Source organism: Halichoerus grypus, chromosome 3 (assembly GCF_964656455.1).
Source record: "Halichoerus grypus chromosome 3, mHalGry1.hap1.1, whole genome shotgun sequence".
In the NCBI taxonomy this organism is placed as follows: Eukaryota; Metazoa; Chordata; class Mammalia; order Carnivora; family Phocidae; genus Halichoerus; species Halichoerus grypus.
Window position 1 is genome coordinate 140,268,686 of NC_135714.1, and position 15,067 is coordinate 140,283,752.

A 15,067-nucleotide genomic window follows, 5' to 3' on the forward strand; every position below is an offset into this window, starting at 1 on the left:
AAGTCAAACCTAATTCCAAAATAAAAACAGGTATGATAAAATATAGAATTATGTAGGAATAAAGAGTTAAATGTCTAGTTCAGTGCCGAATGAATTGGGACCTTGTTAACTGGCATAAGGTTTGAATGGGAAAATAATTTGTTCTTTTTTGGGTGTGCTAATTTTGAGATGGCTTGTATTATTTCCTCTATTCCTGTTTTTCTATGAACCCAGCTTTGATTTTGCTTGATGAGTGCTGACTCTGTTCCATGTGCAACTTCTGCAGTCAAGCTCCCGTGAACATCCTATGTTCCTTCCACTTCCCCAGCTTTTTTAACCGTAACACAAATTTTTAACTCTGTCTTCTCACTACCTGCATTCACTTACCTACTTTGAAGATAGTAAGAGTTGAAGAGCTGGGTTTATTGACCTTTTCTGTGCCTTTCTTTATTTTCTTATATCACTGAAGAGTAGTTTCGAATATATCATTTCTATTATGACAATGGAAACCAATGCTGTTCCAATCATTTAATGGGTCTGGCTTATCTCCTAATTCCTAGAGTAGTGTTTCTGGCTTATGGTATTTCTTATATTACTGTTTTTTAAATTTATTTCTAAAGGAAATTTTTTAACTGAAATCACTTCCATATCTGACTATGTGTGTCATGTATTTTCCTAATTTTAGCCTAAAGCCCTAAAGGGAAAACTTGTAGGACGGGAAAAAAAAGTCATCCATCCATATAGTAGAAAAGCAGCTCAAATTACAAGAGAGGCCCACAAACAAGAAAAAAAGGAAAAGTAAGTATCTTTTTATCATTTGTATTATGCATTGGTGTAAAGCCCATTAACATTTATCTTTCATCAATATTCCCTTCTCTCTAATAAATGTTAAGTATGTTCAATGCACTGCAGGTAAAACAGTGAACAAGGATTCATTTCTTCTAGAGCTTACCTGAAGCAGAAACATACACTTAAATAAGTTGTGATGAGTGCAATGAAGAAAAAGGAAAAAGAATTATGGGATGGAGAGTGACAAAGTGGTTCTGTTTTACATAGAATAGTCATGTGTAGCTTATCTGAAGAAGTTCGTATTGGAGCAGAGAGCTAAAAGATGTGAGGGAAGGAGCTATGTAGTTATATATTGGACATATAGGTTAAAGTACCATTAGTCTATTAGATATTTAGAAGGAGATAGAAAATGGGCAGTTGGATATGTTGGGTCTGGTGTTCAGGAGATTGATTAGGGATGCAACACAAATTTGGGAGTCATCAGACTACATAAGATTATCTAATGAGTAAATGTAGCTAGAAAAGAGAAGGGGGCCAAGGATTGATCCCAGAGGCCTCCATCATTTAGAGGTTGGAAAAAGGATCCAACAAGTGAGACTGAGAAAGAGGAAAAAGAAGATTGTGTTTCGAAGAGAAGGTGGTGATCAAGCTATGTCATTTGCTCTTGATTAATGTGAGAGCTGAGAATTGATTTAGTAATTTGATTTAGTAATTTGGAAATCATTTAGTAAAGTGGAGATCACTATATATTTTTTGTTATTTCTTAGTTGTTGCTCTGAAAATTACAACTAAATCTTAAAACAATCTTGTTTCAGATTAATGCAAAGTTAATTTCAATAGTATACAAAAAATTTGCTCCGTTGTGGCTCCATTCTCCCTTCTTTGTACTATTATTGCCTAGAAATTACATCTTTATTATACCTTATAATCCCATAAACACAGTTTTACAATGATTGTTTTTATGCAGTTGTCTTATGAGAATACACACAAAAATGCATTTTTACTGTCTTGTATATTTACCTGTGTAATTACCTTTTTTTTTTTTACTGGTGCCCCTTATTTCTTCATGTGGATTCAGATTACTATTCACTGTCCTTTCATTTCAGCCTTTCATTTCAGAACTCCCTTTAGTATTTCTTATAAGGCAGGTCTGAACGTGAGAGATTCTCTAAGTTTTGATTATCTGAGAATGTCTTAATTTCTCCTTTATTTTTGAAGGAAACTTTAGAATATAGAATTCCTGCATATAGAATTCTTGATTCAGTCTTTCTATTCAACATTTTAAATATGTCATCCCTCAGCCTTGTGGCCTGCATGGTTTCTTTTTTTTTTTTTTTTTAAAGATTTTATTTATTTGACAGAGAGAGACACAGCGAGAGAGGGAACACAGGCAGGGGGAGTGGGGGAGGGAGAAGCAGGCTTCCCCCTGAGCAGGGAGCCCGATGCGGGGCTTGATCCCAGGACCCTGGGATCATGACCCGAGCCGAAGGCAGACACTTAACGATTGAGCCACCCAGGCGCCCCAAGGCCTGCATGGTTTCTAACGAGAATTCAGCTATTTATCTTATTGAATGCAGTGAGTTGCTTTTCTCTTGATACTTTAAAGTTGTTCTTTGTCTTTGAATAGTTTGACTCGTATGTCTAGTAGGTGGGGATTTCTGAGTTTATCCTACATGGATTTCATCCTACATGGAGTTTGTTATGCTTCTTGTGTGCGTAGCTCAGTGTTTTTCATCAAATTGAGAAGTTTTTAGCCATTATTTTTCCAGATATCTATCTTTTCTGTCCTTTCCTCTCCTCCTGTGACTCCTGTTATACATATGCTGGTGTTCTTAGTAGTGCCACACAGGTCTCTGAGACTCTTCATTTTTCTTTCCTTTCCACTTTTTGTTGCTCAGACTGGATAATTTCAGCTAACTTGCTCTTATGTTTGTGGATTCTTTTTTCTGCCAGCAAAACTGCTATTGAATCTTTCTAGTAAATTTTTCATTTTTATTATTATATCTTTCAACTCTAGAACTTCTACTTGGCTCATCATTGTAATTTCTGTCTCTTTATTGGTGAAACGTTCTCATAATTTCCTTGAATTTTTTAGATACAGTTTTCTTTAGTTCTTTGTATGTTTATTATAGGTGAATTCAAGTCCTTGTTGAGTGGGTCCAACTGTCTGGGCTTCCTTAGGAAGTTTCTATTGGATGCTGTTTTTAATCCTGGAATATGGGCCATACTTTCCCTTTTTCGTTGTGTGTCTCATAATTTTTGGTTGAAAATTGGACATTTTCAATACTACAGTGTGACAACTCTGTTAAATAGACACCTCCAGCCTCTATAGTCAATTAGGTTTGCTCTTGTTGTTTGCTTTGTGACTTTCCTAGACTGATTTTGTAAAGTCTGTTTGTTGTGTGTGGCCATTGATGTTTCTGCTCAGTTGGTGGTCAGCTAATGTTTGAACAGAGAGTTCTTTAAATGCCTTTAGCTAATAAGTCTCTCACCCTATGCTGAGGGGCTCTATGAATCTATTGGGCATGCCTTTGACACACCAGGATGCAGTTTACTTCGACTTCATTTCTTGTTTGCATAGAGCCTCAGGGTTAGCCAGAGGTGAGAGATTAGGACCTGCTCAGGTCTCTCCTTAGCATGAACATAGTCCTGGATGTGCATATGGCATTCTAGATTCCCAGGAATATGTTCGGGCTAGCTTTCAAGTCGTCTGTGGACCTTCCATTCCCCAGTTTTCCTTTAAATTTTTTTGGTCTACCTTTTGTTAGCCCCCAACTGGTAATATCACTGAGGCAGCTGCTATGTTAGATAATTGCTGCTGATTATTTTCAAGAAAAACTTGGGGATATAGCTGTTCCTACAGAGAGAGCTCTGAGTCAGATTATGTAAAGACAATGTAACTTCAAGCTTCTTAGCATGCTGCCTGTCAGGTCAAATGGTAGCAATTCTCTGGGGATGGAGGTTTTGGGGAACTCCAAATTTGATCTCTCTGGGGGCCATTAGGAACATGGCTTTTACAACTACCATGAGTTGCTAGTCCATTGGTTTTCAACACTGTTGCAGAGCTGACGAGAGGACGATGGATTAGGCACATTACAGCACCACAGGTTTGTTGTTCTTACTGAGATTGGCCTGTTTTTCTTGAGAATGTTCCTCAGATTCTTGCAAGCCTTTGTTTAATTTTCATACTTCTGAAAAAGTTGATTTTGACAAGTTTTGTTACTATTCTCTGCTTTTATGGAAGAGTGGATTTTCGTAGGTCCTTATGCCATTCTGGAAGTTGGTTTCTACTCTTGATGTGAAGAATTCATAGCAAAATTTTCTTCTTAGGAATACAAAATGTGTATATAAAATGCCCCTTCTTTTCTGCTTCCTGTCCCTTAGTCTCCCCTCTCTGGTCAGCAGCCCACACTACAATTTGCCAATTCTCCCCTCCATCTTTGGCCTGTGAGAGTCCACAGGAGCTGCTGTAGAGACAAATAAAAAATTACTTAAAATGAAGTTATAAAGACAAAAGTCACCATTTTAGCTATTTTAAAATAGCCTTACCATTTTAATAAATGGTACATATATTTCCATACTAGCTGATAGAAACCAGCACATTCATTGTTGTATATTAATTCCTTACCCCAAACCTAAAGGCATATTTAGTAAAGGTTAGCTGTTCCACAATGATTTGGCTAGAAGTTTTCTGGAAGAGAAAATGACCTTTTTCATAAAGGTTATTAGGATGGTAGTATCACTTTAAACAGTAATTTTCAAACTTTATTTATCACTTTCATGAATTTTGCTATGTCTTTTGACATGGTTATTACTTTTTGTTACTGTCTTTACTAGTATTTCACAAACTTAGGTGTACATGAGATATACCTGTAGGGCATATTAAAACAGTTTGTTCTTTCCCCTAGAATTTTCCATCAGAACATCTGGGGCAGTGTCAAAATTTTGCATTTCTAACAAGTTTCAGGTAACGTTGATGCTATTGCTGCTTGTTCAGGGACCACACTATGAGAACCACTGACCTATGGCATTATTTACTTAATATTTTTTTAGAATCTATTTCCCTTACATACCTTTTTTTTTTTTTTTTAAAGGAGACATTTAGTCTGTATTAAAAACAAGTAAATACTGTTGCCTTTCATGGATGGTCTGAGCCTGAGGCATGCTTGCTTTATCCTTGGTGAAAAGATTTAGCAAAGGTTGGAAGACTTGTTAAGTAAGCATTAAACTAAGTTTTCTTCTTAATGTAATTAGAGAGGATCAAAAGAAAATGGGGGGAAAAAGTAGCTTGCTTAAAGATGATTTAATTCTGTGTCTATGAGACTCAAAAATCAGCTTATATAGTGCTAGTGGTATACATGGCAATATTTTAGGAAATACTGCTTTAGAGTTTGGCTAAATTCTTTGGTTCACTGTAAGTACTTGTGCCAATGAGCCTAGAATCTTTGTATGTTGTCAGGTATTTTCAGGATTTTATGTACTGATTTACAGAAACAACAATATAAAGGAATTATGGAAGATAAAACTGAACAACATGGTAATTCCTAAATAACTTATTCTAAGGAGGTCCCGTTATTGGCCAAGGCTCCATTTTTATAGTACAGAATTGAAAGGTATTACTTAATTTTTTCTACTTGGACAGTGTTCTAAACAGATTTTTCTCATTTATTTTAAAGAAGTCATCATTGTAACCGTTATGGCTCCAGAAGCAAACAGATATACAGTTTTAGTAGTGTCTAATGTATTTTATGAAACAGGCTTACTTAACACCTGTCATAGATGTCAGTTTTTTGAGTAGCAGCATTATTGACCATAAGTCATATTTAATTTAAATGGCGTAAACACAAATAGCATCTTAAAATGCTGCTGATCTTCCTGCACTAGAGTAGTACTTCCAGCAATACAGAAATGTTGAGTTGCATATTTTGGAGAGATGGTTGGTGACAAGATACTCACACTTCTGGGATAGCTGTGAGCAAGATGGTAGAAAAGGTACCAGCAGTACTTAACTTGAACTTCAGGTGCCTGTGGCTTCTTAATAATGAATAGCAGTTATCAAATACTGCTTTAATTACCTATTGCTGCATAAGAAATTCTACGGCATCATAGCAGTTTGAAACAAACAGATTTTTGGTCAAGAATTGCAGTGCCACTTAACTGAATGCTTCTGGCTCAGAGTCTCTCACAAAGCTACAGTTAAAATGTTGACCGGCCTGCATTCATCTCAGAGCTTGATAGGGAGAGGTTTTGCTTCCGAGCTTACTCATGTGGCTATTGGCAGACCTCAAGTCGTGGCTGCCTGGTGGCTGGAGGCATCAATTCCTTGCCACATGAGCCTCTCCATAGGCTACTCACAACATGGTAGCTTGGTTCCGACAGGGCAAAGGCTCAGAGATAGAGCAAGAGAGGATGGCTAGGACAGAAGACAATCTTTGAAACTTAATTTCAGAATGACATCCATCACTATTGTGCTGTTTTATTTGTTAGAAGTCTCTAGGTCTAGCCAGCCACACTCAAGGATCACAAGGCCATGATTATCAAGACACAAGAATCAGTGGGGACCATTTTAGATACTATCACCTTTTGTGAACTATCTGCCTACCAAAGATACGTGGTTTTCTAAGGAACAGATGTAGCCAGGCAGCTTAGAGTATCTAGTTTCTATACTTTTCATAGAACTGAGGATTCTTTGTACCACTTCCTAAGGTTCCTTTTTAGGGAGAAACGTAGGTAGGTGGGGAGATCAGGGAGGATATCTGTTATGTTGTAGTGCCTTTGACTAGTGGTCAAGGATACAAAACCAGACCTGCTAGGTTAATCAAGTTGACTCTTATTGATAGACTCTGATTACTTAAAGATACTGCAGGAGTGAATAGCAACAGAATAAGAGCTCAAGCGTGTTTGTCTTCAGTATTTGAATGCTCTGATTTAGGACTATATGGAATATTGCTTCTATTCATATTAAAAGAAATTAGTATGTTTTGAAGACTAGGACATTTCAAGGGATGTAGAATTTACAGAGAGCAAATGGCTTTTTTTTTTTTTAAAGATTTATTTATTTTAGAGAGAGAGAGAGCACACGTGTGTGCACAAGCAGGGGGAGGAGCAGAGGGAGGAGGATAGGGGAAGCGACTCCCTGCTAAGCATGGAGCCCGTCGAGGGGCTCTATCCCAGGACCCTGATATCATGACCTGAACCAAAATCAAGAGTCAGATGCTCAACCGTCTGAGCCATCCAGGCACCCCGTGTGTTATTTTAGCTTTATTTTATGATTTCTCAGCATAGCAATGTTTTGTTGGTATGTATTATCATTCATACAGTATGTCCTGCAGGGTATACAACAAAGAACTCTAGATACCAAAAGAAAGTATGGAAAATTAACAGCGAGAAACTAAGCATAATGGGAAAAATCTAGGAAACAACTACTTTGGAGAATTAATCTCAAATCTCTCTACTTTTCTGTATCCCAACTGATAATTCTAGTTCAGGCCCCATTGAGTTCATTCAGAATTATTGCAACCTGACTTCTAACTAGATTCTTTCCTCTAGACTTAATTGAAAGGAATGAATTTTTTCTACCTTGTTATGAGTATTCTCTATTTTTTAAAATAAACTTTGGGGTATAAACAGCATTCAGTAAAATGGCCATATTTGCAGTGTACAGATTTGGGTTTTTGACAATACATTGGTCTAACCACCACGATTAGTGTGTAGTGCCATTTTCATCCTTCCAAAGGATTCCCTTGTGCATATTCTCGGTCATTCCTCACCACCACCCCTAGCCTCAGGCAACCCCTGATTTGCTTTTTATTTTGATACATGAGATTTGTCTTTCCTAATGTTTCATTTAAATGAAATGATTATATGTAATTTTTTGTGCCAGCTTCTTTCACTTAGCATAATGTTTATGAAATTTACCTGTTATTTCATATATTAGTTGTCTTTCTTATTACAGAATGGTATTCCATTGTATGGATATGCACTGTTTATTCATTTACCTGTGGTGTGTTCATTTGGATTATTTATAGTACTGGGCGATCATTGGGGTCTGCAAGGTAAGGGTCCAGCCCCCTGTTTTTATTAAAAAGTTTTATTGGAAAGCAGCTAGCTATGCCCATTCCTATTGTATTATCTGTGGCTGCTTTCAGGCCACAGTGGCAGAAATGAGTAGTTGTGACAGAGACTGACCACATTACTCTCTGGCCATTTAAGAAAAAATTTGCCTGCCTCTGCTATTATGAATACAGCTGCCATGAACATTCACTTAAAGTATTTGTTTGGACATTTGCTTTCATTTTTCTTTCAGTTCCTAGAACTGGAATTGCTGGGTCATATGGTGATTGTATATTAAAGTATATAAGAAAATTGAGTTTATATGGAATTAAGTTTATAAAAATTGCTGGTCATATGATAGGTGTCACGTTTAAGTATGTAAGAAATTGCTTTTTCCAAAGTGATAGTATCATTTTATATTTTCACCACCAGTGTATAAGAGTTATATTCTCTCCATATCCTCTCAAGCTTGCTGTATTACCAGGTTTTAAAAAACTTTTTAGCCATTCTGGTAGTTGTATAATAGTATCTTAGTTTGATTTAATTTTGTACATCTTGATAACTAATGATGTTTAAGTATCTTTTTATGTGCTTATTGGTCATTTCTATGTCTTTGCTATGATGAAAAATCTGGTAAAATCTTTTGCCCTTTTTGGTATTAGGTTTTCTTCTTAAGTAGTAAGAAGTGTTTGTACGTTCTGAATGCAAATCCTCTGTTAGTTATTTGTATTGTAAATATCTTCCCCCATTCTGTGCCTGAAATTTTTTTTTTTTTAAAGATTTTATTTATTTATTTATCAGAGAGAGAGAGAGAGAGCACAAGCAGGGGGGAGCGGCAGGCAGAGGGAGAAGCAGGCTCCCTCCTGAGCAGGGAGCCTGATGCGGGACTTGATCCCAGGACCCTGAGATCATGACCTGAGCTGAAGGCAGAGGCTTAACCAACTGAGCCACCCAGGCGTCCCTGTGCCTGAAATTTTTTATTAAAAAGGCTTCATTTTATTTCTCCAGTTTTCTAGTTGTTTAAAGTGGGAGGATGAATCTGGTCTGCTTTGTTAGTCAGGGACAGTAGATTTTTTTTGTTCATTGCTGTATCTCTAGTGAGTAGCGTAAAGTGTGGCAAAAACTAGCTGTCCAAAGGTGTTTTCTGAATTAATATTTAGAATACCAACAAAGAAATCATGTATTACCTAGACTGTTTCCTGAGAATAAATGAGTTCTTTTTCTTTATTATAATTCTTTTCAAATTATGAAAAATAAACATCTGTTCTGTTCTTGTTGAAGTTTAAAAGGTGACACTAGGGCATTTTGGTCTTGGTGGCCACACTCTGTCTTCTAGAAGGTATTCATTACTCTTGTGCACAAGTATTACCCACCTGAACATTCATAATCCAATCAGACTTTTTTTGTGTTTTCAAAACTGATTTGTTCTATAGGTGTCCTTTAGTCATTAGTCACTGAAGACCTAAAGAAAAGTTTCTAGTAACATTTTGTTCCAGTGATTTAAAAGAAAAGTATGGTGTTCAATGTTTCTGCACTAACAAAATTAATTTCATATGTATAAAAGAATGATCCTTGAATTAAGGTTCTGTGGGCAGTTTTTTTTGTTTTTGACAGATTTTTAAAATTTGTTTTGGAAATTTTCTAACACATTATGTACTACCTTTTTTCCCAAGATTGAAGAATGAAAAGGCATTGCGTCTCAACCTTATTGGTAAGTAGATTTACTCATTTGACGCTCTGGCTAAACCATAGTGAAGTTCTGCTCTGTGCCTATTTTTCTTTTGATTCTTCTAGGGAATTTTCTTTACTAGACTTAATTAAAACAAAATAAAGTAAAATCAATCATTAGCTCTTAGAAAGTGTTAATAATATCTAGCTCAGTTTTTCAGAAACTATTTAGTTTATATTTACCTACCTACCTACCTACATCTCTGTCTGTCTATCTATCTCTGAAGTTTAATTCTAGCTCCCTAACTCATTAGAATTAGGAAGGATTATGGTCTAAGTATTTTGGAAACAGCAGTTTATATTTAGTGATGTGGATACATGCATCGTCAGTCTGTATCTCAGTGTCACAATTTTTTTTTGGGGGGGGCGGATTTATTGTTAGTAAATTTTTACTTATAAGTCTGACTTAAAAATAGTGACTCTTGGGGGTGCCTGGGTGGCTCAGTTGGTTAAGCATCTGCCTTTGGCTCAGGTCCTTATCTTAGGGTCCTGGGATGGAGCTCCATGTCAGGCTCTCTGCTCAGCGAGGAGTCTGCTTCTCCCTCTCCCTTGGTGCGTTCTCTCTCTCTCTTCACTCTTTCTCAAATAAATAAATAAAATCTTAAAAAAAAATAATGACTCTTAGGCTTTATTTATTTGTTTGTTTTTTGTTCTGTTTTAATCTTAGGCTTTACTTGAACACCGATCTCTAATGCTTTCTCAGATAATAGAATAGTATTTCTAAGTAGGTCATCTGTATCTGAGGTAGGGCCATTTTTTGATCTGTAATTTTGAGAAATCTAACTGCAAGAGACCCTGATGGTCAGATTTACTCTTTGCATAGTGTCTGGCAGATCTTGCATGGTTAATGTATTTACTAATTTGAGGCCCTGGACAGGCCACTTAACCTTTCTTATGTGTGAATAGGGATAATAATGTACTAATCATCATAGGATTGTAAAGCTCTTGACATAGAGCCTGCTGCTTATTAAATGTTCAGCAACGACCATCTTCGCCATTAATCTAATCAAGTTTTCATTTTATTATTTTAGACAAGTGTTCTGTCTTTTGCTTTTTAAATACTTAGAACTTCATGTTCTGTTAATGTATTCTTTTTTTTTTTAATGCATCCTTATCGGATAAGAATTACATACTGAAAGGCATCTCTGTCTCTTCCCCAAATTAAAATGTGACAATTTGATTTCTGACAGACTGGTTTAATTAGCTTTGAGCCCACGCAAGCCTTTATATTTAACATTGAAATAAATTTTGATAGTATTTTAAACACATTGATGTTGAAAATTATGATGAATACTCATTGCTTAAGTGATGATTTATGGTGTTAACCTATCTTTGTACTTTGTACTTGTTATAGGTGAAAAACTGCAGTGGTTTCAAAGTCATCTTGATCCCCAAAAAGTAGGATATTCAAAGAGAGATGCTTGTGAATTAATTGAAAGGTAAACACTGGGTATGTTATGAGCAAAGTGTCAGAAAAGGGAATTCTGCAACCTGGTTCTTCAAGAGACAGAGTTCTGTTCTGGATTTATAGAGGAGTAAATGGGCTTTGTTAAAAAGGCTTTAGATTCACACCCTGGTTTAGCCACTCTAGTAGGTTTGTAAGGTTTCTGAGCCTCAGATTGTTACTTAACCCAGTTTCTTGGATCAGGAAAGGCTTCCTATGGAAATATCATCTAAACTGACTTCTGAAGCGTAAGGGTTAGCAGACTGAGGTAAAGTTAATTGAAGAGCTTTTAGGCAGAGAGAACAGTATCAGAGGTATGAGTGACAGATTTAGTGATCTACCAAACATTAAATATAATCAAAATAATAGGCTCAAGGAGGGCATTGTGACAGGTACAGCTCACAGAAGACCTCAGGTGTCACTGTAAGTTTGGACCTTTTCAAAGGACATTGGGAGCCACAAGAAGTTTTTTACAACAGGCACCTGAGATGATCATATTTAAACCTTAAAAATGTCACAGTTGTGAGAACGATGATGATGGCCTGAGGGCACATGGCTTTGGCCAGGACACTGTTGAGAGGCTGATGAAACAATCTAGGCAAGAGATGATGATGTTGGCCTCTGCATGGTTAGTAGCAGTATGGTGAAGAGAAATAAAGATTCCAGAAATATTAAGAAGGTAGAAAGTCTCAATCTTTAGTGAAAACTTAGATATGGCATTAAAGGGAGAAAGTGGAGTCAAGGAGGACGTGTACATTGTTCACATGAGCAAGTGGGTGGATGGTTGTACTATTTCCTAAGATAGAGAGCCAAAGAGATGGAACAGGTTTGGTGGGGGATGGGAGGGGACAGAGGTGAGCACAAGTTCACTTTTGAGGTGTTAAGCCTCCATGGGACATCCAAATGGAGATGTCCAGGAGGTGGTTGAATACGAGGATCTGGAGTTTAGCAGATACTTGAATAGGAGGCAGTGATCTGGTTGCTGAAATTTTGGACATGGTTGGGTTATCCAGGGACCGTCTGAAGTCTGAGGATACGAGGAACTCAGAAGAGTATAAAAATTTTAAGGATAGGCGAAGGCTGGGGTTTGTTTTAAATGGGGTAATATAAGCCAAATGTAAGACTTGTAACTCATATTGCTTTCTTATTTCTCAGGTATTTAAATCGATTCAGCAGTGAACTAGAGCAGATTGAATTACATAACAGCATCAGAGACAGGCAGGGAAGGCGGCACTATTCCCGGGAGACAGTCATCAAGCAGACAATGGAGCGTGAGCGACAACAGTATGAAGGATATGGCCTTGGTGTGTTCTTTGTGACTTTCTTTTTTTCTTTCTAAAATACATAGGCATATCAGGTTTCTAATTCATTTCAAAGATTTAATTTTGTTTATTCTAAATATTTAGTTTAGTTTGAATTTCTTTTGATTTCCTTTCTTTTGTGAATATATCAAATAATTTTTTAATTCTTTTTTTTTTCTTACATTCTCAAAACTGTCACTTGTCATAGTGATGTATCTTTCCACCCTGACAGTAAAGTTTTCTTTTCCCTTCTGGCACATTCCTAATTTGCTTTATTGTGGAGTTATTACTTGCCCATCTGTAACTACATCGATGTTTCCTTAGAGTAGGTGCTGTGCCCTTCTTATCTTTCTAATTCTTGTAGGACCAAGCTATAGTTGTTACAGTTATTCTTGAGAAACTAGAAATCAAACATTCATTCTTAGCATTGTAGCATTTCTTACCATTCTTAAAGACAAGTACGTTGTTAGTTTATCAACATTATCTGAAGAAAAAGCACTTAGGATACTTAAGGCTTGCAAAGCCCACAAACAGGTGAGGATCCAGAGGCAACATGGCATGCAAATGGTATTTGATTGGCTTCTTTATTGTCAGTCTAGGAAATATCTGGCAATTTCACATGAAAAATGTAGATTTTGTGCTTTTTAAAAAAAATTCAAGTGGTCTGGCAACATAATCTGCCTATAGTGGAGTAACAGCTGTCCCTTTTAGACTTGATCATATATTCTCAAGTTTGCCATGGCCCTGAACATTACTTCACTCACATTCCATTTCTGGTCCATGTTATGGCGTTTATAGTGTGTGGATTTGCTTGTTAAGTACAGTATAAATGAAATATTTAATAGCAAATTAAGTTATTTTTTTATTATTATTATTTTTTAAAGATTTTATTTATTTATTTGACAGAGAGAGAGAGACACAGCGAGAGAGGGAACACAAGCAGGGGAGTGGGAGAGGGAGAAGCAGGCTTCCCACTGAGCAAGGAGCCTGATGTGGGGCTCGATCCCAGGACCCTGGGATCATGACCTGAGCCAAAGGCAGACGCTTAACTGACTGAGCCACCCAGGCACCCACAAATTAAGTTTTTAAATTCTGATAATAAAAACACTGAAGTATTAGGACCCTAAAGGAAATATCTTGTGGGTAACTGTTGTGTTGGTCCCAGCCTATTGATGGCAATTCTATCAGCTAGAAATTCCTGAGGCACTCACCTGGGCCTCTGGTACTTGTGTTGAGCCCCCATAGGTATTTCCCCAACCGGAGCCAATGTTGTGGCTGGTGCAGCCCTTGTGGTTCTTACTATGATTGTAGGATGCGTCTAGTAACAACCGTCAGGGAAATTTGAAAAAAAGAAAAGCCAAGATTTATTACTCACAAGGTCTAGAGGGTCCATAGCATGCCCAGGGCCACACAGGGAGGTCAAGGGTAGAGAGAGGAAGGGAGTATGGACTTGGGGCTCTACCTTTATTAGGGTCTGAAGGTGAGGTGCCTGGGGTTTCACATGTCCACTTTTTTTTTTCCTGCTTATTTATTTATTTAATTTATATTATTGTTATGTTATGTTAATCACCATACATTACATCATTAGTGTTTTGATATAGTGTTCCGTGATTCATTGTTTGCGTATAACACCCAGTGCTCCATGCAGAACATGCCCTCTTTAAAAAAAAAAAAAAAAAAGAACATGCCCTCTTTAATACCCATTACCGGGCTAACCCATCCCCCACCCCCCCTCCCCTCTAGAACCCCCAGTTTGTTTTTATTGGTGAATTAAAAACATAACTGGGAGTTAGGGCATGAGAAGGGAAAAGTGGGGTCACTTGAGTGGTGATTTAGTAGGTTACTAGGGCTTTCTAAAAGGGGACTTTGATGGGTGGGCATGGCCTGGTTTCTTATCTAGTTGTTTTGCTGGTAGTGTGTCAGACAGCTGGCACTATTTTTATTAGAGAAGGGTGTCTTTGATACGGATGTCTACACAGTCAAAAGCTTCGTGTCAGGCACTTACACTGTGGTAACACGAGAGACCCTGAAGTAGTTGGTTGGCAGTTCCTCTTCATCATTTCTAGGAAGTGAGCTGCTTCACGGAAAAAAATAACAGAAAATAGCTGTAGCACTAGATAGGTATGATTTAAACCTTTAGAGCTTACTGTGTAACAGGACAAGTTATTTAACCCTCCCCCCCCACTGGGTTTTGTTTTCTTCAATTTAAAAATTGAAATAAATAGTATACCTACTTCCCCAGTTGTTTAAAAGTTACATGAGGTTTCATTTATCAAAGTGCCTGAGACAACCTAATACAAGGAGGTTCGGGGAGAGCTTCAAGCACTGCTGTCTGTGTCCCTCTCACTGAGTAGTCACCTTGTAAGAACGTAAAATTGGTTTATGCTCCTAGATCTCCCATCTCCTCCTGTTGCGTTTTCTCTGGAACCCACTTTAATTAGCTCTTGTCTCCATCACCCAACAAATACTGGTCACTGATGACCTCTAAGTTGCTAAGGCGAACAGTTGCTATACTGGGTGTTGATTCTCAGCTTTTCTGCGGCATTTGATACAGATGATCACTTCATTTTCTTGTCACACTTTTCATTTGGTGAAGAAGACCCAGCCCTTCCCTAATTTTCTTTCTAGTTCAGTTTTCTAAGTTGAATCCTCCTCCGCTTCACAAACTAAATATTGGCCAAGGTTCCCATCCTTGGGCTGCTTCTTGTTTTCTACGTATACCAATTTCTAGTTCATTTCACTCAGCCTGTGGTTTTAAATACCATTTACATGG

General features: G+C 37.3%; 1 protein-coding gene across 2 annotated transcripts in view; it reads left to right on the forward strand.

The window, feature by feature from the left end:
* Positions 1-15,067, forward strand: part of TMA16 (translation machinery associated 16 homolog) — a 34,080-nt gene that overhangs the window by 5,641 nt on the left and 13,372 nt on the right. For both annotated transcript variants that reach the window (XR_013446556.1, XM_036094707.2), the window contains exons 2-5: positions 665-777; positions 9,495-9,532; positions 10,904-10,988; positions 12,149-12,297. Coding sequence is in view for 1 of the 2 variants with exons in the window: in XM_036094707.2 (XP_035950600.1) it covers positions 665-777; positions 9,495-9,532; positions 10,904-10,988; positions 12,149-12,297 (385 nt within the window). In the remaining variant the exon portion in view is untranslated. The remainder of the gene's footprint in view (positions 1-664; positions 778-9,494; positions 9,533-10,903; positions 10,989-12,148; positions 12,298-15,067) is intronic.